Below are 12881 nucleotides of genomic sequence, written 5' to 3'. Positions count from 1 at the left end.
CTTTGTTTCTGAGTTTCTACGTGAAACGTTTCGAAAGCAAACAGTTATTTTAAACCAAGAAGGCAAGAAGGAAAAGTTAAGCCTGCGTTTGACTTGGTTAACGAAGACACGCTACGTTAAATCCGCCAGCGTCTTTATTGCCGCACTGAATCTTCGTGAAAAAAAGCCTGCCTCCAAACGAGGTGCCATCAGTGTCCCCCTTGAGAAGCTGTCAGAATGCTATTCTCCTTTCTCCGTTCCTTCTTTTTTCCTCGTTGAAAGACCATACCAGTTTTGGAAGATGTTTCATGCAAAAATACTTTTTTTTCTTTTAAGATTTTTCTTAAAGATTCTTACTTTCTTTATTCCGTATAATTATATCTCTTCAAATTTCTGTTAAGAATTTGAATTATCGGTATTATTGGTTATTAAAGAATTTAAATAAGATGACAAGTATAATATCACAAAATTTCAAGATCCATATTTGATAGTGAAGAATATAGTATATCTTTCTCTTTGTAAGAAAGTCCAGATGTAAGTGATCCAGAATCCAAGTATAACATTTTATTTTATTCGCAATTAATCAAGAAATTAGCTTTTCTTCGCTATTCAAAAAAATCTTCTTTTTCTAGTCTTCAAAGATTCTACTAAAAAGATTTAGTACCTGTGTATTCCTTTTCGTTATTTATCAGTAATAAAATTAGTCACCAAAGTTATCCGAGCACAATTTTTTCATTTCTTCTGGGCTCGATACTGAATATCTAAAAAATGATAGATTATTAATTGGAATTTTCGACAGCGGGTGCAACAACGTACTTTTCAATTAATTCGTTTGTTAGTTCAACTGAAGTCAACTTTTCATAAATATTGAATGTTATATCCTGTGTTCATCCAGGCCTGCACAATGTTAATACCTTAGATCTGATTTTCTCAATTCAAAACAATATGCATCACGCAAATATGTACAATTGCAAACCATCGGTGATTGTGTCAGACTTTTATACTGTTATTTAGTTTTCAAGTGGGCTAAATGATAGAACCAAAGATGGATTTCATATACGTAGTTAAAGTGGTATTAGGCTACTCAATAACTTCTAATCTCATAAGAGCTACGAGAATTTTGAAAATAAAATTATTTTACACATATATGTAAAGTAATCTCGAGTAAGTTTGTTTACAAAATCTATAATTATATAGAGACTTTTGTTGTATTGTAAATTATTAAAAACTAACATTGATCATTTAGTAATAGGGACTAATTTAAAAGGCACTAATTTACAATGTAAAGCTCGAGATTGCTAATGTTTTCCACTTCTGTATAAAATTCTTCACATAAATTGTACCTTCTATGATAGTAAGCTCCTTAATTATAAGCTTTCAAGAACATCTCGGGTGCCTTGAACATACAGCTAAATCTACCAAAAATCCTGTACATACTAGATTATGTAGACTTCCAAATTGTACATTCTCAACCAACGAGACAGTAATATTTATAAAATGCATGTATATTTTCTTACAAGTTCACTCTTAACTTCACTATCACAAGTGGCAGGAAGTCGCAATAATTTATTCCTCATCGAATTATCGCCAAATAATATTGTAAATACTGTAAATATTCGAAACTTATTAAATATTAGAATTTTTTTCTAACTTAGATTGAAGAAAAAATTCCTACGAAAAATTTCTTCTCATACATATATATAATATATTATCAGAATAGAAATTATAAATTGAAATCCACGGTGGAGATCCTCAGTTTAAGTCGGATAAAAACTTTCTTCCAAGTTTAACATTTTCTTTAAAATTATTCTAGATTTGTTGACTTATTCCGATTGGCCTTTTTAATTATACAAATAGCTACACTCCACTGGGATATTTATATAATTCTCGATATATTTTTATTGAGAATTAATATAACTTTACAAAAAAGTTTCCTATGACATGTGAACACTTGGATTTCCATTCCTTAAAACGATGCCAAAGTGCATTTTTTAATACTATCTATCAGCGTGCACTTGCACGACTTTCTAATGTACAGTATTTTTATATCTATTGCGAGAATTGCAATAAAATTGACTATTAAGTATATAAATCTCTCTTGTACCTTGATAATCCTTTCCCCTATTTTTCTCAATTTACAAATTTAATATATCAATGAAAAATGAGAAAAATAATTTCTTTAATTACAGAGTATTTCTCAAATACTTAATTCCATATACTAGTATATATCAAATATTTAAAAATTATATTAATTATTATACTACAAACTGTACACACATACTACGAAAAATATTTATGTTAAGACATTGACCAAGAAGAGCATTGTGATTCCAAACTTACAACTCTAAATTTTGGGATTCTACACTTTTGCAATTCAAATCACCGATAATCGGAAGAATCTTAGAAATTCGCGAGATAATTCCAAGTATTTACAGAAATACTCCAAGTATTAAAATTTGACATATGCTTTCACGCTCAGTACCCACATCAGAGTTCCAACAACGCCGGAAGTTCTATCGCGGAAACAGGCGACGCTCAAAGAGCGGGGATGGTCGCGTAATGCTCAGCTGACGTCACGAAAACTCGTAACGAGTTCAGGCGCGAAATGTATGGATATTCCCAGATCGTAAATTCAAAGAAGCATCGTGGAAAGACGAGGAACGACAGGCGAAGCGGAGTAGGGACGGAATAGCATCGGAGGAGAGCCGATAAATAATTTACCAAACGTCAGCCGATGGCAGGCTTAATGGATTAGACGAGCCAGTGCAAATATTATTGCAAGGAAACGGCAACTAGCGACGCCCAGTTTGTCCGATTGGCTAAAAACGATGTCAACCGCCAGTCTTTTGGCCAATCAACATACACCGGATGTTCATTTCGATCTTTTCGACATGTTATTCCCTCCACTATTCCTCTTCCATATTAGAAGGACACGCAGTCTTACTTCTTCTAACGGAATGTTCAATTCAATTCCTTATGTTTATTTCATTCTGATCTAAAGTGTTAAATCAAGAGGGGACTTTTAATAAATTTTGAATAATCGTGTTGTATGAAGAGATTAAGATTCGAGGACAGACGTCTACCTGAATGTGGTACCTAGTTTAATGCTTCCATTGAGAAAATAGATCTCTTCCAGCCATTTGCATAATAATTTACTAACTGATCTGATATTCACTAGTCTTCACTATTTCCCTTCCATGTTAGAAAGGTATCTTACTTCTTCTGGCGAAATTTTCAATTCAATTTCTGATGTTTATTTCATTTTCACCTATAATGTTTAATTGAGGGGAAATTTGAAATAAATTTTGAATAATCGTGTGTTTAAATAGTTTAAGTAGGAGTTCAGTCCAATACATTACCTGATTCAATGTTCCTTTCGGGAGAATAAACTTCTTCGATGCTTTTATACCATAAGTCACCTATTGCATTGATATGTACCGGGTTCTAAATTATAAATTTCTATTGCACAAACCGATTTTGCTATTACGCGTCAAATAGGACAGTTAGTTAGCTTATAGTTTATAAAATCCACTTGTCCAATGTTGATTGTTTTGGTTACCAATTTTATTACTACTGAATTAGGTTAATAATATTAATTCAATTGTGCAAAGGGACTTCGAAGCCGCGAAGGTAGTTATGTATTACAAAACCAAGAAAGATTCTTTCTTAGAAGGGAAAAGAGTAGCTGCTATCTCTTTACCTTTCTCTTTTTAAAACGCAGTCGTCAGTGAATTGGAAGCGTACTTGTGATCGTAAAGCAACCGACCGGTAGCTGGAAGACCTGTCACATTCTCCCATGGTGATCCCAGAAATCTGAGAAACCACCTAACCTAAACATAGCGACCCACCACGCTTCACCGGTTTATTTACGAACGCGAGAACTCGATGGAAATCCTGCCATCGGCGTCCGTGACTGTACTATGTTTTTCTACTTCATCTTCTTCTTCTGTTTCTTCTTCTCCGTTTCGTGGATAGTAGACTTTTTAATTTAATACACTGATAATGTTATATATTCATTGATGAAGAGAATCAGATAAGATTTAAGGAACTCGCTTTAGGCTTACGTTGATTAAAATCTGCAGAAAAGTATTTAGAATAAGTTTCAAGGTAAAATTCATGTGAAGATAATATCTACTCATTACATAATAAGATAAGTTTTGCATATAAGCATAAATCTTTTCCAATAAGTCAGTAATCAGTAAATTTCCAATAGATCACTAAGTTTACCATAAGTTTGCCATAAGTTTCCTAATTTTGAAACTCTAATGTTTCACCCAGTATCTAGCAATTTCTCGTCTTGTCCAAAAATCAGCACAAGATAGATATATACTTGAAACGGAGAACGTTTGGAAGCTGACAAGGTGGACGGCGAAGTAGGCAGATAGAGGCTATGCAGGGGCTAGATGCGGTGGAAAGGTTAAACATCTGTTCTCTGTCTTTTCCTACTAAATCACCGCAATTTCTGTCACTCCTTTCGTTTTCCCCCAGGATGATGAATCGTCCGTCGTTAGTGCCAAGTACGACCACCACCTCCTCCACCCTCCTCACTCGCACACCATGTATATATATCTGTATGGGGGCGATCCAATGGCACGGTGCTCCGTTTTACGCGGCCAGTAAACCGTTTTGCGACGGGCTACGCCACTCCAATGGGACGTAGGTAAATACACCGGCAAAGGAACCACCCTGCTGGTTATACTTCGTCGCAGGCACATGTCGATAAAAATAGAAACCGGCGAAATTTTCATCCATTCTCTAACTGAACCTTCAATAACACAACGTTACTTAAAAGTTGCATATTCACGTATCATTGGGCAGACTGAAAATCATAGTAGTATAAGTCAAGGTTTTAAAATTTTCAATTTAGTTAGGTATTTCAATCTTGCAAGTGTCAATTAATTAAATTATAACTTGTCAACTATGATCCGTATGTATGATTTGAATAGGTGGATATTTATGTAAACATAAATTTTCATAAACACTTATAACTGAGAAGATAGTTGTATACTTTAAATGTTTCATATAATTTTGCATGCTATGTGCTATCAATACATTTTTACACTTTCAAGTTTCTCATAAATACGCAGTCTGCTAATCAGTCATAATTTTCTTTTATAGAAAAGATTAATTTCCTCATTCGGTATTTTTCATAATCTATAAAAACAGAAATCTAATTAGTCCTCAATCTTATTTTCTTAATAATATCTTATTAATATTTATTTATTAAGACATTAACGATACTTTTTGACCAAAGAAGCATTTCAGTTTGGGCGGAAAAAGTATTACAGGAAACGGTCGCAGCTGAAAACCGGAGGCGGGGTAACTCAATAAAAGGCGCGTTCTCTAAGCGGGAACATCGACATACATAATTCGGTAGCCGATTCAGTCAAGCTTTCCTGTGGCAGTCTCGAGGAACATAAATACCAATGGCAACTAATTAAGCCGCGTAATGAGCTCGTCCCCGCCAGTTAATTATTTTCGAAATCGTTTTTTCGACTGCTCTGAGGAAATGGATACCAGGAACGGTTTCCTCGAACTGTTCCTAATCGACTCACGACCTTCTAAATCACACTGCTGCATCTTGTACCAATTTATACAAAATGACCCTCTGAAGGATTGTTAACTGCATGCTTCCTTCTGATATAGTGTAATTAATAAATATTTGACGTCTTTTTACAAAATTGTGAACAGAATTGTTAATAAACGTGAAAAGAGTTATTTTCTCAATATAATTCTAGCTTGTGGTTGAAGTATTTTAACTGCAGATATTGTTATGAAAAAAAGTATAGTAATATCTAATTACAAATTTGAAAGTTTAGTAAACTTAGATTAAATCTGAGAACATTCTTTGTATGTAACTCAAGTCTAATCTAAATGTTAGCTGTACAAATGAATAATCCAAATTTACCAGAGAAATTCAAAGTTTATTTAGAAAAGAGAAATACCGAAAATTGAATTCCGTCACGGAATAATGTTGGGTCTTTATACAAAATCCAATTGTCAGGGCACTAACAGGATGTTCTACGAAATTGCTGCGTAACAACGTTAGGTCACACACTGCTTCTATGACAAAAAGCATCATAATGAGTGTTGGTTGGTGTCTTGCAGCAGCCAACTTATTCACTAGACATTGCTCCTTCTGATTACCACCTTTCCAATCGATGTAACACGCCTCCTTATCCAATACCCACTTCCAATTAGTGGATCAGATACAAAAATGGCTTGAATCTTGTCTAAAGACGCAGCATTCTGCCGTGATGGAATTCATTACTTGCCTAATAGATCACTTAAAGTTAAACAACGGCCAATACTTTTTGTATTGTGTTGTTTTTTAAATAAACTATGAGCTTAACTGAAAAATTTGGATTATTCATTAGTATACCTAATGTTTCAATTGCAAATATAGTAATCAAAAGAAATAGAGTAAAATCTAATTGCAAATTACTAAATCTAGTAAATTTAGTGATTAAATCTAAGAATATAGAATGAAATAGAGACACGTCGCGGACATGTGCGTCTTATTTTCGCAGGATTTCAGGCATGACCAAAGTATCCTGGCGCCTGGTTCGATGATTTACTTGCAGGAGGCGGTCTCCAGGCGGAAAGCAGTCGAGAAAGGGGATGTTGGGATCGCTAGGGAAGAAGCGTATGAACGACTTCCTTATTATTTCGTGGTTAAATAAATTGCTGTTTGCTTCTTTTGCGGCATATTTTCGTAGATTAAGGTGGATCTTCGTGAAACTGGTGTACAGGAAGCTTTCAAGGCAGCTGCACTATTGTTCGAACGCAAGGAACACGGGACGCCACGAAGATTTCTTGAAGTCATTAAAAATCTGTGACTTTGAGTGGAAAAGATGAAGTTAGAACATAAAAATAATATTTAGTCTAGATGCATTTCAGTTATATTAGAAATTAGGAATTATTTATGTTGGAGAGAGGAAAATGTTGCAAATTACTTATATTGAAAGTTTGAAATTATTCATATTAAAAAATTAGACATTACTTACGTTAAAAACTGAAAACTTTTATTACCAGTAAGATAAGTATTAAAATAAAATGGTACCCGATTACGCAAAACTAGAAAGATAAAAATACAAGATGTATTTGTTTCACTTAGAAATATGAGGTACATACACATTCAGATATTTTTAAGTAGCTAGTATATATAGTTACCGAATTTATAGATAGGTAACGTTTAAAAACGCAGTAGTCAGACGCCCACAGTATTTACAGAATTTAATGGTTATTATGACCATATACCATTTGCAATTAATAGCATGAATCGATTGAGACCTGTAAAGTTAGAATTGATTAAAGTTAAGGCATTTTTAAATTACAGGAATTCGAATAAACATATATATATATGTATAAACATATGCATATACACATATACATGCATACGTTAAGACCAAACACAATACTCTCCTCCTAATGTAGTCAGTAAAAATTAGAAATCTAGTAAGCTTAACTGCCAACGCTCAAAATTAAGAAATGGCGGCCAACCTAATCTCAAACTTATTTAATTTCAAAACCAAATTACTTTACATTTCCTAAAAAAAAATAGAAAATTGGTTAAAAAATAAAGAATTGTTAGTTCAGGCTTCCCTTAAATTATTTAAATTAATTATATTAATTCCTCAAATCATCATAATTCGAATATTCTTCGTTTATTATCCTAGTTGATATTCATTCATCTACGTCGAATTCCGAGTACACGGCTCCAGAGGCAGAAACGAGTAAACGTAGAATCGGTACGAAAGTAAAAGACGGCTTCACAGGATGCATCCTTCCTCCCGACCGCACTCAAACAAGGGAGCATTGAAAGAAAATTCTAACTGTTTACCATCCCGGTAAACTGCCACTGCTCCCATTCCCTTTCTTCCTTTTCGATCGACAAACCGTTGAATGGTTCTTTAAACAATTCTCGAAGATGCTACATACACATACACATATGTATGTCGATCGAATTTTAATCGTAACCCATCAGGTGTATCGATAATCGATAATACTCGATAATACTCTATAAAATATTTAATATTATTCCAATGAACTTTATTCTGCAGAACACCAAATTTGTGATTTTTTTAAATAACTTATGCTAATTTTTAATAATCTTCGCGCTTTAAAACGTTTGATTTAGCTTGTCAAAAACTATCACATCAAACTCAAAAGAAGTTACAAATTCGTTGTGCCCCAAAACGAAATTCAGCCAAATATTCTTCAAATCGTAAATCGTAGCTGTAATTAAAAATACGATATTAAAATTAAAAAATTATTTCAAAAAGGATATTTGGATTCGAGAAATTCGATGTTTTTGAATATTTGAAAACTAATAATGAAATATAAATATTTCTTTCAAATTTCTCTGGTATACTGCATTTTTCTGCGTGTTCGATATTGTGACTACATAAGTCAAATAAGACATGTAATTGTATTAGCATCGTTGTGATATGCTTAACATATATAAAAAATTCGATGACGATTTCTTTATTTATTATAGTATATTATATGTCTGTATATAAAAAGGAAATAGATGATACACAAAGCGCAAATTGTGCGACGAAAAATTGACCAGAAAATTGTATCACGACGACATCTTAAGTGTCAATCTTAAACTATAACCACAATTTTTCGCTTAATATAAGGTAGCTATATTTTCTAATTATATATTATTTACACGTTGAGTAATGAAATAAAAGTAGTTTTTCATATATACGAATGAATAGAAGGTATGTAACTAATATACATTTGTAAATTTTATGTGGAGGCAGAAAATGATAACGAACGTCAATAACAAGTGAAAATACAACTTACTTCAGATTTTGTTTTACAACTAAAAGTGAATGATTTCCTCTTCTATCCATAATTGAACAAAATTAATCCAATTGGAAGAGAAAACGATCATTTCTTTATAAAAATACTCATTAGAACGTAGAAGTTGCTTTTAAACACATTGCGCTTCAAGATGGTGCGAGGACATGACGAAAAAGAGCGCGAAGGTTTCATTTTCAAATTCGCGTGCATAATTTTCAGTGCTAATAAATTATTCTGGGTGTATTACACTGGTTGTTCACTAAATTTGTTGTTAAAATATTGAAATTGAATACTTGAATTCTTAAAATTAAGTAAATTAATCAGCTTGTACATTAAATATTTAGAAATTTTAAATAATTTCCTTTTTCTTTTCTGTTTTTTTTTTTTTTTTTTACAAATATATCGAATAGCAAGGAAGCAAAAAATAGACATCTTTTTTCGTGTAGAAAAATTATTACATTATTTTTAATCCATAAATAAAACCGACGCAATTCCTTAACATAAATATCGTTTCACGGATTATATGTCAGTTCTGTTTCCATGAATATAGTTTCGTACACGTTACCAATTGTTAATTACTCGGTAAAGTATAATCGTAATGTGTTAATCTGCGAGTTACAGTTAAATCTCATTTTCTTTTTTCCTTTTTTCAATCACACCGGGTGACAGCAAAAGTACACTACGTCCAATAAAGCTATGATAACCGATTCGAACGAAACTTCTGAGCAAGCTGAGAACACACAACATGTATATTCAAAGAATCGATTTCTCTAAAATTATCTCTCGAAACAATTAAACAATGAATACTGACACTGATCTGTTCAATTTCTTCGCTTTTTTTTAACTTTGTTATCAACTGATATTACACACGTCTTACTAGTCTACTACACGTATTTACAAGATCGGCACGTTTCATCAATGACACAAGCTATTCTCTACTAAGCTTAGTTCGATTCAGTTAGAAATTTTGACTTAGTTTCTCATTGGCACATCGCAGAGATGAACTTCTATTTATTTTTAAACGTATTCGGGAAGTGTTTTTTGTTGTTGAAGCATCGTGCGAAAAGTCCGTTGTGGATGTATGGAAAGAAAGATCAAGAATAGAAAGCAGTAGCAAGATTTGAATCTTCACTGATTTACTTATAGCATTGGGAAGCTCCCACGAATTTACCTTATTACTCTATCTCTTTCATTTTCCCTCTATCCCCTTCTTATATACTTATACCATGTAGTTACTTACATAATTGTTCAAATAATTGCTAAATATTTATAGTTCAGGTTAGTTGAACTACGCTTTGGAAATTCGCGTAACAGAACTTGACTGAAAGCCAATGGTGTTAATTCGAAATTCAATTCGAATCAATTAACAGCGTTATGATTTGTTTTTCTTCCTTTTTTCTCTTTACAACTGGATAAAGAACTCAGTGACATTTTGTTTGATGATAAACGCTCACAGGTAGAACCCTTTGGGGAATTGTTACCATAGTTTCGCGGTTACCACATTTAAAATTTGCGAATATAGTACACAACTCGTATTTTACAAGTAACTTTGTTATAAAAATCTATCAAACGCCCGTGTGGTGTGGATTCGATGTGGACAAACAGCCCCAAATCAGTTTTTAATACCTTTCTTCAAGATCTGCACGCATCGTTATTACAACATCTTTCCTCGTTCTTTTTCCTTTATCGAAAAGTATGCTATGTATTCATTTTTCGTTCACTTATTCCATAGCAACGCTCCATAATACGTATTTTACTGTGAAAGCAAATGCTGCGAATCCTATAATGACAACAAGATTGGTGAGCACACTGTACAATGGACTTTGATCCCTTTGTAGTTGATCGCGTAACAGTGACGAAACTTCTGAAGCCGTGGTCTGATGCCTTGCCTGTTTTTCTAATTCTTTTCTGTGTTCCAATTCTGCTTTTATTGCCTATGAAACATGAATTCATCTACTAATCTATTTGGTATGGATCAAAAGTATATCATTTTGTAATATTAATGATACCTCAACAGTTTCTGGAAAAAGTTCACAGAATAACTTGTCCTTTAAATTGTACTCTAAACTCTGTGCAGCAAATTGTTTTTTCTCGTGATCAGATGTATTGATACTACCCATGGTAGGGCTATTTTCAATCTATCATAAGACAATACATTAGTATTGGATATATTAGAACTTAATTTAATTATTAATAATTAATTACATACCATAAAACTAAGTAATCCTGTAAGAATAGTAGATACACTCCACGCTGGATTCCATGTATCAGGGTGGAAGTCAGAGATAGACAAACACAATCTTGTATTGACCTTAAATCTGCCATTTGGAGTAGTCATATAAATGCTAGGAGGCTGGAATGGAAATTCTACTGGAAATATAAGTTTTCCATGATAAAATCCTCCTTCATAGGGAGTTTTCTCTGGACCCTTCACAACATAATGCCTAAAAAACATCATACTGTATCTACATATAAGCATTTATAATGACTCACAAAAATATTAGAATGCTTACAGAAACTTTTTATAAATATGCTATGTTATACAAAACATTTTAAATTTTCTTTGGGAGATATATGTTTACATTGAATGTCTTATAATTTCTATGTACATTTTTTAATCAGTTTCAAATTTTATCACAATATTGTGAAATTTCAAAATGTTTTATACAACACATACAAATATACATAAAAGTTTCCTAAGGTAAATGTCTATATACTTTTATAAGTCATTATGTATAACAAATTATCTCTTAATATACAAAACATTTAAAACACATACCATTCTAATATATTCGAGGGTACTGGCTCTGCAACAACATATGGTACAGGATCCTTTTTAAGACGTAAGTAGTCTTGCTTCAGTCTCGCTGTTGCACTGTTCGTTGTCCTATTCATGTTGTATACAAAATGTTTTGTGAATTCTTTCTAATTCTCTAATCAATTGACCTCTTCTTTTACCTCTTTGTTTTAAAATATATTTCTCTGAACAATTTTTTACAAAACTTTTCTATGTTGACTCTGGGACAAGCGTGACACCTTTTGTTTAAGTTTCGCACTGAACTAAGAAAAGGATAAAAATTATGTTTCACGTGATAACTTGAAATGTCGATTTTCATAAATTTTTAAATGTATTGTATTGTTTGGATATCACGTTCAATGTATTACCTTACCTGGTAACCTGATAAAAAAGAAATTTGCAACTTTAAGAAAGATAGGTTATATTCTCCTCGAAATTCGGTAACTTAAATACAGACGAGAACGCAAATTAAACAGAATGGATTTGTCGCGAAATCGTTCGTGATATCTTTGCCTTTTCACTTACAGAATATTCACGAATGACACTAAATTTGACAGCAACTCTTTCATGACACAAAACATATGACTATGAAATGCACTGAATTATTTCATTTCGCAACAGTGCTGCCAAGTATTATAATATGATAATAAATATTGGCTGATCGATTTATAAATCATTTTTCCTTTGCTATTGAATTTTTTGTTTTATTTATTATTTCCTTTTCATTAGTTTATAAAAAAGTCATGATGATTCAAATTTTGTTATCAATGCTTTTAAGATTTCGATAATGATTATTTATTGAATGGAATTTTATAGAAAATATAATTAAAGAAATAAATTGCATTCTATATTTCAAAAAAATGTAATTATAAGGTTGTTAAAAAATATAGAGTAATTATACGTATATAAGAATTAAAATGGGAGGCATCAGGAAATATAAGTTTAAATGTTTGAATTTCTAAGATAATAAATTTAATTGATAAGTAATTACAGAAATTAATTGTCATTCTAAAACAAAAGTTTTTAAATTCCTACTTTCGAAAGTTATCTTTTCGCTTATTAATATCATAAATCACAAGATCGATCATTTCAAAAAACTTTTAAACATCGATTAAAAAACAAATATACGTATTAATATTTTATGAATATTACTATTATCATTAAGGAAACATTGTTATTTAAAAAATGATCTTTCCGAAACTATAAAAGCGCGTAATAAATAAATGCTAAATATTTTTTGTAAATTAAATGGGATAACTGTTAACATTCGTTCATAGTTTTAATATTTGTT

General features: G+C 32.0%; 1 protein-coding gene and 1 long non-coding RNA gene across 2 annotated transcripts; one reads left to right on the top strand and one right to left on the bottom strand.

Annotated features, from left to right (window-relative positions):
* Window positions 1–6586: 6586 nt before the first annotated feature.
* LOC117242398 lies at window positions 6587–7540 on the top strand. The gene is made up of 2 exons (XR_004495255.1): window positions 6587–6625; window positions 6699–7540. It is a non-coding gene; the product is annotated as an uncharacterized LOC117242398 (long non-coding RNA).
* Window positions 7541–9226: 1686 nt separating this feature from the next.
* LOC117242378 (ubiquitin-conjugating enzyme E2 J2-like) lies at window positions 9227–12222 on the bottom strand. The gene is made up of 5 exons (XM_033508991.1): window positions 11964–12222; window positions 11573–11853; window positions 11003–11237; window positions 10803–10931; window positions 9227–10727 (listed from the first exon to the last, which is right to left on the bottom strand). Exons 2-5 carry the CDS (start codon window positions 11686–11688, stop codon window positions 10515–10517), a joined length of 693 nt encoding a protein of 230 aa, XP_033364882.1. The 5' UTR covers window positions 11689–11853; window positions 11964–12222; the 3' UTR covers window positions 9227–10514.
* Window positions 12223–12881: the final 659 nt, after the last annotated feature.

The sequence above is a fragment of the Bombus vosnesenskii genome, unplaced genomic scaffold (genome assembly GCF_011952255.1).
Source record: "Bombus vosnesenskii isolate JDL3184/JDL3185 unplaced genomic scaffold, Bvos_JDL3184-5_v1.1 scf7180000016274, whole genome shotgun sequence".
NCBI classification, from domain to species: domain Eukaryota; kingdom Metazoa; phylum Arthropoda; class Insecta; order Hymenoptera; family Apidae; genus Bombus; species Bombus vosnesenskii.
Note: the sequence above shows the minus strand (reverse complement) of the source record. Positions and strands in the feature narration are given on the sequence as shown.

Bases quoted from the DNA above. Each gene is read 5' to 3' on its own strand.
- LOC117242378 (XM_033508991.1), bottom strand. From the start codon at position 11,688: ATGAATAGGACAACGAACAGTGCAACAGCGAGACTGAAGCAAGACTAC. The intron at 11,238-11,572 runs GTATGTGTTTTA...GATGTTTTTTAG, and splicing joins CCCTCGAATATATTAGAATG to GCATTATGTTGTGAAGGGTC. The intron at 10,728-10,802 runs GTATCATTAATA...CATGTTTCATAG, and splicing joins TTTTTCCAGAAACTGTTGAG to GCAATAAAAGCAGAATTGGA.